Genomic DNA, 13,878 nt, shown 5'->3' with positions numbered 1-13,878 from the left:
CAAAGAATAGTGTTATTTACAAAATAACTGTGAATAAAAAAAGTGCTACAGCTCACAAATATAAAAGTACTTGAGACAGTACAATACGGATGCAATACTGCTTAGCGCTATGATGAGAGGTTCACCAGCATCACAGCCTCAGGGAAGAAGCTGTTCCTGTGCCTGCTGGTGCGGGAGCGGAGGCTCCTGTGAAGTGGAGGTTGATGTACTCTTGATTAGTAAGGGCATCAAAGGTTATGGGGAGAAGTAGGAGAATTGGGTTGAGAGAGAAAAATAAATCAGCTATAATCGAATGGTAAAGTGGATTCAGTGAGCCAAGTGGCCTAGTTCTCTTCCTATGTTTTATGGTCTTGGATGGACAGAGTATTAAAGAGGGAATTGCAGGGCTAGTAGAACCATTGCCTCAAAGTTCCAGAGACAGACAAGTCCCATCCTGAGCTCGAGTGCTATCTGTGTGGAGTTCGTACGTGCTCTCTGTAACCACACGGGTTTCCTCTGGGATTTTGATTTCATCCTATATCCCATAGACATGGGTTGATATGTTAGTTGAATACCATAAGCTGTGCATAGTGTGTAGGTGAGTGGTGTAATCTGGACACATTTGATGGAAGTTAATAAATTGGGATTGATGTACCTGTAAATCAGTGAGTGTATGCGCAATCAACAGTATGTTGAAATTGTGGAGTGGGGAATATTTCAGAGAGGTGGTCACGTGCTGGAGGAGGCATCAGTTGCCTGAGCCATGAGAACATAGGAGCAGGTATAGGCCATTTGGCTCCTCAAACCTACATGTGCATTCAGTAAGATCCTGGCTGATCTACGTTGGCCTCATCTCGTGTGCCAGTTCCCCAGAGCCCTCAATTCTCTGATCTTTCCAAAATTCTCCCAATGATCCAGCCTCAAAATCTTTGCAGTAGATATTTCCAGGGGTTCCCAACCTTTGAGAGGCCATGTAGTTGAACATGATAATTACGACAGTCAATGAGGAAGCATAGGGCAGGGGATGTTTTGGTTGAAGTTGGCTGAAGATGTTGTATTGTGGAATGGTTCAGGAGCAGTCAGCAACCTTGATATTCAAGAATCTAAGATGAGGTAGCCTGCTTGGCATCCCGACTGATCTAACCTAATCTCCATCCCCCTTACTAATCAGAACTCCTGCACTGATTACCCTGTCCCATAAAGAGAGTGTGCCAACTATCATCTTCACTACTCTGCCTACCTGTGTCACTGCTTTCAGGGAACTTGAGTACAGCATTAAAGCTGCCAGGGCTGAATTGCCAGCTTGTTTGCTGCATATCCTATGCAATGCATGATCCATTGGGAGAGATTAGGCAGTACTTTTGGATTTTCTTGTTCGTGGGATGTTGCAGAACTAGTTTCGAAACCAGTTCCATGTCACTGAGGGGATGGACAGAGTAGATGAGGATATAAGTATTTACAATTTCACAGGGCACGGATTTCAACTAATTTACCAAGAAATTCAAGGTGGGGAGGAAAATGTAAGTTTTTGACAACATTTTCTGAGCTGGGAGGAGACAGATTCCAAGGATGATGGACAAGTATTGAAATAGGATCAAAGTCATAAATCCAGTCAGGAAGTAAATTGTGAAATGCTGCTTTAGTCTCGGACTCTTACATCACTTTCTTGAAATACAAGAGAGACTACAGATGTTGGAAATTTGGAGGAACTCAGTGGGTCCATCAACAACCACTGAGAGAAATGGCCATCAATGCTGATCAAAGCCCTTGACAAGAAGCAGCATCAACAGTCCATTTCCCTCCAAAGATGCTACCTGACCTGCTGAGTTCTTCCAGTATTTTGTATGTTGCTCCTGAATTAAGTGCTGGGGTTTAACAATCAGCATCAGTGGGGAGGGCAAAAAAGTTAATGACTCGTGTTGGTGACACTTGATCCTTGAAGTAAGCAGGAATGGAAATACTGAATAATGGTGAAGGTCCTGAAAGGGGTGTGGGAGGTGGCTGGAGGGTAATAGATCTACTGGAATGGAGCAGAAGGGCAAATTCCACATTAGGGCAAAGAATGTTGAAGATGCAGATGCTGGAACTGGGAGCAACAAACAGTTGGCTGGAGGAACTCAATAGGTTGAGCAGCAGCATCTGTGGGACAGGGTTGGGGAGAGGGAAAGAATTGTTGACCATTCCTTTCCCTGCTGCTTGATCTGCTGAGTTCCTCCAGCAGATAGCTTGTTGGATTGATTGGATTGGCTAAGTTGTGTTGTACTTTGGTTCCCTGTTACCTACTGAATTGCCTTCCAGGTCCAATGATGCACCAGCAGCCTCCTGCCTCACAGTTCAATATGCCTCAGGGAGGAGGACAACATTATCCGAACCAGCCCCCCATGACCATGATGAATCCTGTTAACCAGGCAAATCACATGATGGGACAAAGACAGATGCCCCCATACAGACCAGCACAACAAGGTGAGTCCACAAGCATGATAGACTCACAGCTGTCATCACTGTGTGTACATGCACGTTTCCATGGGTTACATTTTCTTATATGAATTGTTAATTGATTAGTGGAACTTGAAAGTATGGGATGAAACCTTGTAGGAAAAGCTCAAGCAAATATGTACTCTGCCAGCTTGCATCCATTGCACTTGTTTGAAATCATCTGCATAGTTGAGGCTGTTGAGCACCTCTGATTTCTGTGGCTCCTCTGATTTTTCCCTTCCATCTCCCAGAGAGCTCCATACTGTTTTGAAGTATAGTCGTTACCAAACAGGTAATATTGGACTGCACTAAGTGCACATTGGGCTCACACAGTTACCTTTGTGATCAAGAGCACATCATTTACTTTTGTCATGAATGATCGTGGGGACAGGAATGTCAAAGTGACGACAAACGCGAGATTCTGCAGGTGCTGGAAATATTGAGCAACGCATAGATAATGCTTGAGGAACTTGGCAAATCAGGCAGCATCTTTGGAGGGAAATAAGCAGTCAATGTTTCAGCCCAAAACGCCTACTGTCTATTCCACTCCATAGATGCTGTCTGACTTGCTGAGCAGCTCCAGTATTTTTATGTGTGTTGCCCCAGAGCGAGTATTCCTGCTTTTACTCTAAATATATTACCATGGGATCTTTCACATGCATCTGGAAGAGATGACAAGGCCTCGGTTAAAATTTCAGCTAAAAGACAGCATCTCCAATTGGGTAGCAGTTGGCACAACACTGAAAGTCAGCCTAGCTTTTCTGTCTGACTGTGGGATTGCTCCTTTGGGTGCTCTGCTCTCCTCCCACAGTCTAAAAGATGTACTGGTTAGTAGGTTAATTGGCCATTATAAGTGGTCGTGTGATTAGGCTATTGTGAAATTGGTGGGTTGCCAGGCACCGTGGTTTGAAGAGCTGGAAGGGCCTGTTTTGTGCTGTAGCTCTACATTGGGTTGAAATCTTGCACTATTCAGAGTGCAGACTCCAGTGTGGCAAAGTTGGTGTGGCTAATGATCTGAAATCAGAAAAGTTCCTCCTTGTGGTATTAAGTTTTTCTCTTGCAATCAGCTTTGGTGGAAAATTCTACAGTTTTAGTAGTTTTATTTGGCTGGTGTCGGTTCTTTCTAAAAGTAATAACTAATACCAGGGCAGCACAGTACTGTTTTGGCTAGCGAAACACTTTATAGCACCAGCAATCAGGGTTCAATTCCCGCCACTCTCTGTAAGGAGTTTGTATGTTCTCCTTGGGACCATCTGGGGTTCCTCCCATATTTCAAAGACATAACGGTTAGGAAGTTGTGGGCATACAATGTTGGTGCTAGAAGCTTGGCAACACTTGCAGGTAGCCAGCCTCCAGCACATCCTTAGATCTGTGTTAGTCATTGACGCAAATGACGCATTTCTTTGTGCATGTGACAAATAAAATTAATCTTTAACATACAATTATCTGGTTAAACACAGCTTCATTAGAATCTCCAGTACAGCACTTCCATTCAGTTGATGTTAAGACACAAACATTAAGAGATGAAGCCACTAAAGCAAATGCAGGGCATTACAATGAAAGGAACTGTGCGTGCGTGTGCGCGCGTATGTACGTACAGAAGTCCTCCTGTTTATTAATGGGCACATTGCATTTTTTCAGGAGTGGTAACGTGGTACCAGTATTACAATCAAATGTTTTTGTCTCTAGGACATTGAGCAGAAGACAAATGTCATCCTATATTCTGTCTAAATTATCCTTTTTTTAAAAAAACAGTCATATGTATGCCGTTAACTGTTTATAAAAACATAGTTTGTGTTATGTGTAAATATATTGATCTATAAACAAATTCCAAACAGCAAAGGCTGCACTTAACGTGAGACTATTGCTGCTGCTTTTTTTTTAGGTCCTCTCCAACAATTTGCAGGTCAGGAGGAGTACTACAGCGATCAGTTCAATCATGGACAGGGCACCCCAGAGAGCATGAACCAGCCGTATTATCCTGATGGTAATACATGCCTATGTTTTTTTTTGTTGCTCCATTCTGTTGCAGCTACTGTTAAGTCTAATCACAGACTGTTGCTCACTCATCCATTTTGGCATGATTGTGTTAGGTCGAAGGGCCTTTTTCCATGGAGTATACGCAACGATTCAATAATAGTGTTAAAGAATTTTAGAATTCTTTGATTCTATAACACTTCCGAGGTATATCATTGGCTACTTGTTACTTCACGCACTCTCAAGAGTACAAGAGGGAGATTACTTTTATCTACGAGATTTCACTCCTAGCCATGGGACTGACTAACTGCCCCCAACTGCAGCTGAGCCAAGTTCAAGGCTGTGACTTGGTTGAGTCAAGGGATGGTTGTTCTAAAGGGAGACCTGAAGGACAAGAGAATGGTTGATATCTAGATCACGATGCCTAAGAAGGTGGTAGAATCAGATGCAATTATTTGGGAATTTAATGACTTAAACAGGCAAAGTATAGAGTGATACAGACATATTGTGGGCAAATAGGTCAGCATGGACTACAGGCCGAAGGGCCTGTTCCTGTGGTGTGCAACTCTTTGACCTCAAGGGCCAATAGGGTTGGGCAGAAGTAGCAGTCCTTCCAACAGTGGAACACACCCCTAATAATGATCAACGTAAAAATAGTTCATGTTGGTTCCTTACAATAGACAGTCGACAAGAACACTTCTATGAAGCAATTACTATATGAAAAGTGCTTCACTGTAGCCTGCAGTTCAACTGATTTCTCTTCTTCCACTCCCCCTCCCCACCCCCACCCTCTATCCTAAAAAGGTCGTGAATATTTAGCAAGGAAGGCAATTGGTTCATTTCAGAAAATTTTGTAAATGCTTATAGTTTTGCTTCCCTGATGATCACCTATGGGGCTTTTTAACTTGTTCACAGACATGTGAAGTGAACAAGGGGGGAGCACAGCAAATAGTAAAGAGTGCACAGAGGGCCATTTGTGGAGCATGGATTCCAAGCAACCTGAATTAATCCTCCCAAACAAGCCAGGAAGGTCAAACTCACTCATCACCAAAAGCTTCAACCCTGTCCCAGATTTGTAACCTCTTGAGAACACAAGCACAGTTGATCCCATTTCCACAGGCTGTATATTCTAGGAGTTGGTCTGGTGTGCTTTCCCTGCATTCCCTCTCTGGTAACATGATCCTTGGATAAGAAAACTAAAATGGCATGTACAGTTCCAGATGGGGTTCATAAAGACTGTTTAGTTATGGTGAGATGTACTCGCTCCTTTTCTCAGAGCCCTTTGAAATCAAGACAAAGAACTTCATGCAATCATAAGCTTCTGAGAGAAACAATCCTTGTGATGACACAGATGGAAGCCATTTGGCTCACTGGATGTATAGCCAGTTCCTGGGGAACAATCCCATCCATTCCATTTGGTAATTACTTTATTATGGCCACATATACAGTGAAAAGCTTTTGTGTGTCATCCAGACAAATCATTTCATAGAGAAGTACATCAGGATTGTACAATAAGTAAAAATGCAAAATGTAGTGTTACTGTCAGAAAGGGCAGCTAGACAAATAAAATGTAAGGGTCACAACATGAGGGGTCAAGTTCACTTACCTCTTGACCTCACACTTCACCTCCTGATGATTTTGCACCTCATTATCTACCCGCACTGCACTTTCTCTGTAGCTGTTACACTTTATCCTGCATTGCTATTGTTTTGCTTTGTTCTACCTCCGTGCACTGTGTAATGAATTGATCTGTGTGAACAATGTGCAAGACAAGCTTTTCACTGTATCTTGGTACATGTGGCAATAATAATAACCTAATTCCAATTCCCTTTCTAACTAGTGAGGCTGACAGCAGGATCGGAGTTGTTGAGCCTGGAGGTTGGTTTGGGTGATGGACTGGCTGTGTTCACAACACTGCAATTTCTTGTGGTCTTGGGCAGAGCAGTTGCTGTTCGGAGCTTTGGTGCACCTTTGTATTTCCCTGTAACCTCCTTTTCTTTTCTCAATTTCTGGGCACAAACTGTCTACAGATATCTTGTAAACCTACCGAATACCAATTGTACCTCTTCCCACCCTATCTCCTGTTTAAAAAGAAAACTGGGCCAACCAGTCCTTCCAGGTGAGGCAGCACTTCACTTGCGAATCTTTTGGGATTGTCTACTGTGTCGGGCTCTCCAAATGTGGCCTCCTCTACATTGGTGAGACCCGGAATCAACTGGGGGACCGCTCTGTTGAGCACCTCAGCTCCATCCACAAGAAGCGAAATTTTCTGCTGGCAACCGTTTTAATTCCAATCCCCATTCCCATTTTAACATGTCAGTCTTTGGCTTCCTCTTCTGCCACAATGAGGCCCCCCTCATGTTCCATCAAGGTAATCTCCAACCTGATGGCATGGGCATCAATTTCTCCAACTTTCGGTAAATATTTTTCCCCTCCTCCTTTCCGCTTCTATTCCCCACTATGGTCTCTTACGTCTTCTCCTCACCAGCCTATCCTCCCTCTGGTGTCCTTTTTCTGTCCCTTTCTCCCATGGTCCACTCATCTTTCTGATCAGATTCTTCCTTCTCCAGCCTTTGCCCTTTCCACCTGTCACCGCCACATTCTCACAACTCCCAATTTACGGTGGCTAATTAACCTACCAACCTGTTTGTTGTTGCACTCTCGACACAGACTGTACCCGAGATCAGGATTGAATCCGAGTCTCTGCGGCTGTGCCACTGAACATTTCTCTGTTTTCCCCTCTTTTAATCTACCTTCTGCTTCTCAAAATTGGACAGTGAGCTGTTGTTGCTTTTGGGTTCATACCCATCCATAAATTTGAAATTAGTTTTTAAAAGAATATTCAGTGGTATAAACAGCACTTGGGTGGCGGGGAGGGAGGCACTATCGCTTTGTGTTGAAATCCTGCATTGTGATTCTCAACAGAGGTGAGATGACCTGATAAAGAGGAGAAAGAGGATGGTGAGGAAGAGTTCAGTAGTGGACTGAGGAGGGATGGAAGAACATATTTATTCCAGGTCTCAGCATCTGTAGTCTTTTGTGTCTGATCAGGATTGCTTTTTCCTTGATTTGGAAACCATCCTGATTTAAGAACTAAGATTATGCTTATTGATAATTGTACCAATACACAGACAGGAGGGCAGTTTATTCTGCAGTCAGATTAGAAGCCAGTTTAGAGTGCAAAGTTTGCATTTAGCACAGAAGTATTTCAAGTGGAGGTTGAATAGTTTTTGAAAGATTAAGGAATTGAGGGTTATGAGGAATCAGTACCACAGAAGTGTGGGGCAGATCAGCCACAGTCATGTTGAATGATAGAACAGGATTGAGGGGCCAAGTGGCCTCTGCTTTTTTTGCATTCACCTCTCTGCTTTCTTAGTGGGCTTATAGCCAGTCCACATGTTCAGCTGTTTTCTGTTCTGTGCTTTACTCTTGTGCTCCTACATTGGTTATTAATTAACAGAAAACTTTAAGTTCTAAAATTCTCAACCTTGTTTTCAAGGTCAACACTTACCTTGCCCTCCTCCTCCTCCCCCCCCCCCCCACCCCCCAGATCTGCAATCCATTGATTCTGGCCTCTTTGTTCCTAATTTTAATCATTGCACCTTCAGTTGCCTTGGACACAGCAGTCTTCTCTGAAACTATCTGTCCACCTCCCCCTCTAAAAGATCTTTATTGTTGCCTGCCTCCGAGCTTTCTCCCATCCACTAGAGCACATGCATTTAAGGTGAGAGGAGGAAAGTTTAAAGAAGATGTGTAGGGCAAGTTAATTTTACATGGTGGTTGGTGCCTGTAAGGGGCTGCTGGTGGAAGCAGATATGACAGTTGTGTTCAAGGGACTTATTACACTCATGACTATGCAGGGAATGGAGGAATGTGGATCATTGTAGGCAGAAGGCATTTAGTTTAATTTGTCACCATGTTCAGCACAGACATGATGGGCCATGGTTCTATGTACCCTAATACACAAGGCTCATGGTGAAATTTAATGTGATAATTCCTGTTTATTTTGACATGTTAAAGCTGTTACCTAAATGCAAGATGTTTTTGCTGTACTCTTTCCACCTTCCTTGGCTTTCTTGTGACCTACTGAATTCTCCACATACTACTTGTTTTCCAGCCAGCAGCCCTCCTGTCTTTCTCTCACTTGGACTGCCTCCATTGCATTCGTGGCTGTTTACTCGGTTCCTAATTCCTGCAGAAGCTCCCAGGGGACAGTCGATTGTAACTCGTTAGACTTTGGCAGAGTGACACAACAGATAGTCCAGTGCATTGTTTGTCTAGAACATTTTTTTTAAAAAAAAGCTAGCAAGAATGAGCAAGAAGACCCTCACCTCAGATTCAGATTTATTTATCTTGTGTATGTTGAGACATAGAGTGAGATGCATCGTTTGCTTCAACAATGAACACAGCCTAAGGATGTGCTGAAGGCCGCCACAAGTGTCGCCACACATTCCAGTGCTGACATAATATGTCTAAAATGTTCAGCAAAGCGACAATAGAACAACACCAAAATAACGTCCCTTTCCCACCCTTCTACTCACACACGCAGGCAGACTTCCAATCCCAGGGCAGGCTGCCTCTGGGCCTCCAACTACCAGACCTTGCCCCCAGACTCGCAGGCTTCTGACCTCCAGACAAGCCAACCCAGGGACTTCAATCTCCAGACTCACCGAATTCGGGACTTCATCCTCTGGCTTTGACTTCCGCCTCCAACTCCGCTGGCAGCCATTCAATGGCAGCCATTTGCTGTTCTAACCTGTGATGCAGATCGCTGCATGCAGTTATAAAGTACAGAAGGGGAAAGGCTTTTAATGTAACCTAAGAAACAGGTTTTTCCACAGTCAGGGCGGTGGGTATGAAGTATGAGCAGCTCGGGAAGTGATTGAGGCAAGTACAATAACCTGCGTCACGGGGAGGCTCATTGAGAAGATTAAGATGCATGGGATCCAACTAAATTGGCTTGTCCGTGGAAGACAGGATAGCGTTCAGCAGGGGCTCTTCTGACTAAAGGCCCTGACTAATCATGTTCCGCAGGGACCTGTAATAGGACCTCGGCAGTTTGTGAGATATATCAATTACCTGGATGAAAATATAGGTGGGTGGGTTAAAAAGTTTGCAGACGATACAAAAATTAAAATATAAAAACAAGAATTTAATACTGGGGCTTTATAAGGCATTGGTCAGACAGCACTTAGAGTATTATGAGCTGTTTTGGGCCGCTTATCTAAGAAAGGATCAGCTGGCAATGGAGAGGATCCAGAAGAAGCTCACGAGAATGACAGGGTTAATGTATAAGTAGCGTTTGATAGCTCTGGGCCTGTAGTCACTGGAGTTTAGAAGAATAGGGGGTGGGGGGGGGTCTCAATGAAACCTACTGCATAAGCCTATTGAAAGGCCAAGATAGAGTGAACATGGAGAGGATGTTTTCTATAGCACCAGAGGGCATAGCCTCAGAATAGAAGGATGTCCCTTCAGAACAGATGCAGAATTTCTTAAACCAGGGTCACAAAAATTTGATTGAAGTCTACAGACCTCCAAAGCTATCTTGACTAAACTTCCTCATGACCCTGCTCCCTGTAAGGACTCCATCCCACATTCCCTTTTCCTCCCTCTCAGCCAGTTTTGCTGTTGTGATGTGTTGTATTTTCTGATCAGCTGTCAAATTTTCTTGCTGCTAGTCTGACTACGTTAATCATGCTGTCACCATGTTTCATTGCATACCATCTACAAAATGGAATGAAGTTGCTCAATGTCCTGCAGCAAACTCTGTCAGACCCACCACCTCTCTGTAACTGAAAAGGACAAAGCCTTCAGCTGAGTGATTATTATCCTGCCACCAACCGCTTCCCCTCCAAGTCACTCAGTATTTCTACTTGGAAATATATGGCTATTCCTTTATGGTCACTGTGTCCGTGTTCCAGAAATCTCTCCCCAACAGCACCATGGGCACACCTTCAACACAGTGACTCTGGCAGCTCATCGGGTTAGCTCGACCACACACCTTCTCAAGGGGCATTTGGGGCATGGGCTTTAAATGTTGGCTTGCAGACCGCACTCTGATCCCATGAATGATTGAGAACCAGATAGAACAGGAGAAATATCAGTCATGAACAAAGTAGGAGTATTTCTCCACAGCAACAGAAACCTTGAAGGGCATTGTCCTGCCTCTGGCACAGGAACGGGTCTGAACAAGGTGGGATTTGCACTTTGCCCTCATTAATTAACATGAGATTGCTCTGTTCATCAGTACAGTACCTGTAGGTCAGGCACAAGCAGTGGTAACTGAATGGCTTTTGACATAGTTTACATTTCATTGGAACCCTGACTGCACAGGAATCTTCAAAAAAAGCGCTTGCTAAATTTTCACATGTTTTTTTTTGTTCTCCAGATTTACTTTTGAAATATTGTGGGCTTGTAGTTGAAAAGCCATTAACTGTTTTCCTGTTTGATGTAGGCAGTAATGACTACAGTTACCAGCATCCATCGTATCCTGAGCAGGCCTTTGAAAGGCCTTACGAGGATCCCTTACAACATTACTACGAAGGAGGTATATAAAAAAAAATATACCTTCACGTTACACACACATGGTTTGCCCTAAACTGCTTAATCAAACCTCACCTTCAACCCTCCCCACCCAACCCCTCACCTTGCAAAGCTCTAGTAGAGCATTAGGTGCTGATTGATCTAAGGACTATGTAGCTTCAGAATTAATTCCTTTTACCAATGCTTATAATGGGTAGTTTTAACACTTCTAACTTCAATACTGCTTTGAAAACCTAAATACATATTGTGCTTTTAATACAAAATCTTTAAAAAGATTAACACTCACACAGATGTTGAGTCAGTAACTCAGTACACAGCACCAAAGTGAAATCTGCTTGTTGACTTTATTTTATTTAGCTAGTCTGTGCTCTGTACTGGTCTTTTATGGTGTTTATTTTCCCCTTTAGTGTAGCTTTTCTAACTGTTCGGTTGCAGCAAGTGTAAAATTTGGTTGCAACTTGAAGGGTTAATGCAAAATGTAAAATGTTGCTTGGCCTGCAAATTTGTATGGCCTCCGTTTGGTTTGGAAGCTTTCTCATTTTCCTGACCTTTCTGCTTTCCTGCTCCCACTTCTCCCTCCTCTCCCACACCCAACTCTCACTGCTAAAGGTCCTTGTCTCTGCTTCACCCATGGAGCTGAGCTCCCTGATGTTTACTGGTGCTCTGAGGGTGGATATTCATGCTTCTGCCACGTGTCTCTTGTAGGTAACCCACAGTATGGGCAGCAGCAAGATGCCTACCAGCAAGGGCCACCACAGCAGCAGAGTTACCCCCAGCAGCAGTATGCAACACAGCAAGGTTACCCTCCACAGCAGCAGGGCTACGGTAAGTAACACGGACCGGCTTAATGACATCTTTCTTTTAGCATAGTGACCAAAACTGAATATGCTGTTCCAAATGCAGCCCTGCCAGTGTCTCGTACCAGTTATTGTGTGCATTCAATAGTCGATAGAGAATGGAGCACAAGATATTTTAGCTGTACAGCATGGAATCTAGTCCCTCAGAGCAGAATTAGGCCATTCAGCTCATGGGGACTGGTATATTCCCTCAATTTCCCCTTCCTGAAGTTCACGATCAATTCTTTAGTCTCACTGATGTTAAGTGCAAGGTTGTTGTTGGTGACACCACTCAACCAGCTGAACTGTCTCACTCCTGTATGCCTCCTCATCACCATCTGAAATTGTGCCAGGAACTTGAAACTGCTCACACTTAACAATGCTGACAGTTAAATAAGGACTGGTGTGTGTTTCCTCTTAAACATCCCTAACATAAACTTGGAGCTCCTCTCCATCCAAACAGCTTGTTCCACTGAAACTGATTTCTGACTGGTGTGTCCACTCATGAAAATTTAAACTGGGCTAAGGATGATCTCAGAAGGCTTTGCATCACTCATCACAGGTGTGTCTCTGGTATTATGAAGAAGGATTTGGGGATGAGCCTTAACAACTTACATGGAAGCTATAATGATCAAGGTATAGATGTGGGGGCAGTTTCCTTTGAAGGGATGAGAAGTGTTTTAGTTTTGGATGTTCCCTCACATTTGTACTTCTGTTTTCCTCACTTTCTTCCTTTTTGATCCCTTCTTCCTTTGGAAAGAGTTACATAAGAGTTGAAGAACTCAAAGCTCTAATACAGGATGTAGTGATATGCAGAGCAGACTCAATGTGCTGAGTGGCCCGATTCTGCTCCTATGTCTTAAGGTAATCCATCTTGGTTTGTAGTATTTGCTATCACATCAATCTATATTACACATTTCTTATTGGTAGTATTTTCGAAGTACTATTTGTGTAGCTTAACAAGGCATTGACAAGGAGATCTGGATGGTGCTGCTGTGAGTCTGGGCTAGGTTTATCTGTGTATCTAATGAGATACAGCATGTAGTAGGCCCTTCCGGCCAGCAACCCTTGATCTAACCCTAGCCTAATCACGGGACAACTTGCAGCAACCAATTAATCTACCAACTGGTATGCCTTTGGGACTGTCGGAGGAAACCTACGCGGTCACGGGGAGAATGTACAAACTCCCTATGAGCAGCGGCAGGAATTGGCTGCCAGTATCAGTACCGTAAAGCGTTGTTTATCTCAGTGAAAAACAGATACTAGGTGCAGGGAACAAGACTGTTAGGAATGCCCCACTACAGAGGTCTTATCCGGTCAGTGTGAGGGGTAGCAAGTCTTCAGTTATGATGCTGTAACCACTAGGTGCAGTAGTTACGATGCTATAACCAGTTATGATGCTGTAACCACTAGGTGCAGTAGTTACGATGCTATAACCAGTTATGATGCTGTAACCACTAGGTGCAGTAGTTACGATGCTATAACCAGTTATGTTGTAACCACTAGATGCAGTAGTTACGATGCTATAACCAGTTATGTTGTAACCACTAGGTGCAGTTGTTACGATGCTATAACCAGTTATGATGCTGTAACCACTAGGTGCAGTAGTTACGATGCTATAACCAGTTATGATGCTGTAACCACTAGGTGCAGTAGTTACGATGCTATAACCAGTTATGATGCTGTAACCACTAGGTGCAGTAGTTACGATGCTATAACCAGTTATGATGCTGTAACCACTAGGTGCAGTAGTTACGATGCTATAACCAGTTATGTTGTAACCACTAGGTTACAGTAGTTACGATGCTATAACCAGTTATGCTGTAACCACTAGGTGCAGTAGTTACGATGCTATAACCAGTTATGTTGTAACCACTAGGTTACAGTAGTTACGATGCTATAACCAGTTATGCTGTAACCACTAGGTGCAGTAGTTACGATGCTATAACCAGTTATGATGCTGTAACCACTAGGTTACAGTAGTTACGATGCTATAACCAGTTATGCTGTAACCACTAGGTGCAGTAGTTACGATGCTATAACCAGTTATGCTGTAACCACTAGGTGC

The 13,878-nt window shown here is 43.5% G+C and overlaps 1 protein-coding gene across 3 annotated transcripts in view; it reads left to right on the top strand.

Annotated features, from left to right (window-relative positions):
• Positions 1-13,878, top strand: part of ss18 (SS18 subunit of BAF chromatin remodeling complex) — a 54,306-nt gene that overhangs the window by 24,454 nt on the left and 15,974 nt on the right. For 2 of the 3 annotated variants that reach the window (XM_072257674.1, XM_072257690.1), the window contains 4 exons: positions 2,278-2,442; positions 4,340-4,441; positions 10,886-10,978; positions 11,680-11,799. In XM_072257674.1, the coding sequence (XP_072113775.1) occupies positions 2,278-2,442; positions 4,340-4,441; positions 10,886-10,978; positions 11,680-11,799 (480 nt within the window). The remainder of the gene's footprint in view (positions 1-2,277; positions 2,443-4,339; positions 4,442-10,885; positions 10,979-11,679; positions 11,800-13,878) is intronic. The other variant, XM_072257683.1, reaches the window with a different exon arrangement.

Source organism: Mobula birostris, chromosome 1 (assembly GCF_030028105.1).
Source record: "Mobula birostris isolate sMobBir1 chromosome 1, sMobBir1.hap1, whole genome shotgun sequence".
Lineage (NCBI taxonomy): Eukaryota > Metazoa > Chordata > Chondrichthyes > Myliobatiformes > Myliobatidae > Mobula > Mobula birostris.
This window is presented reverse-complemented; position numbering and strand designations above follow the sequence as displayed.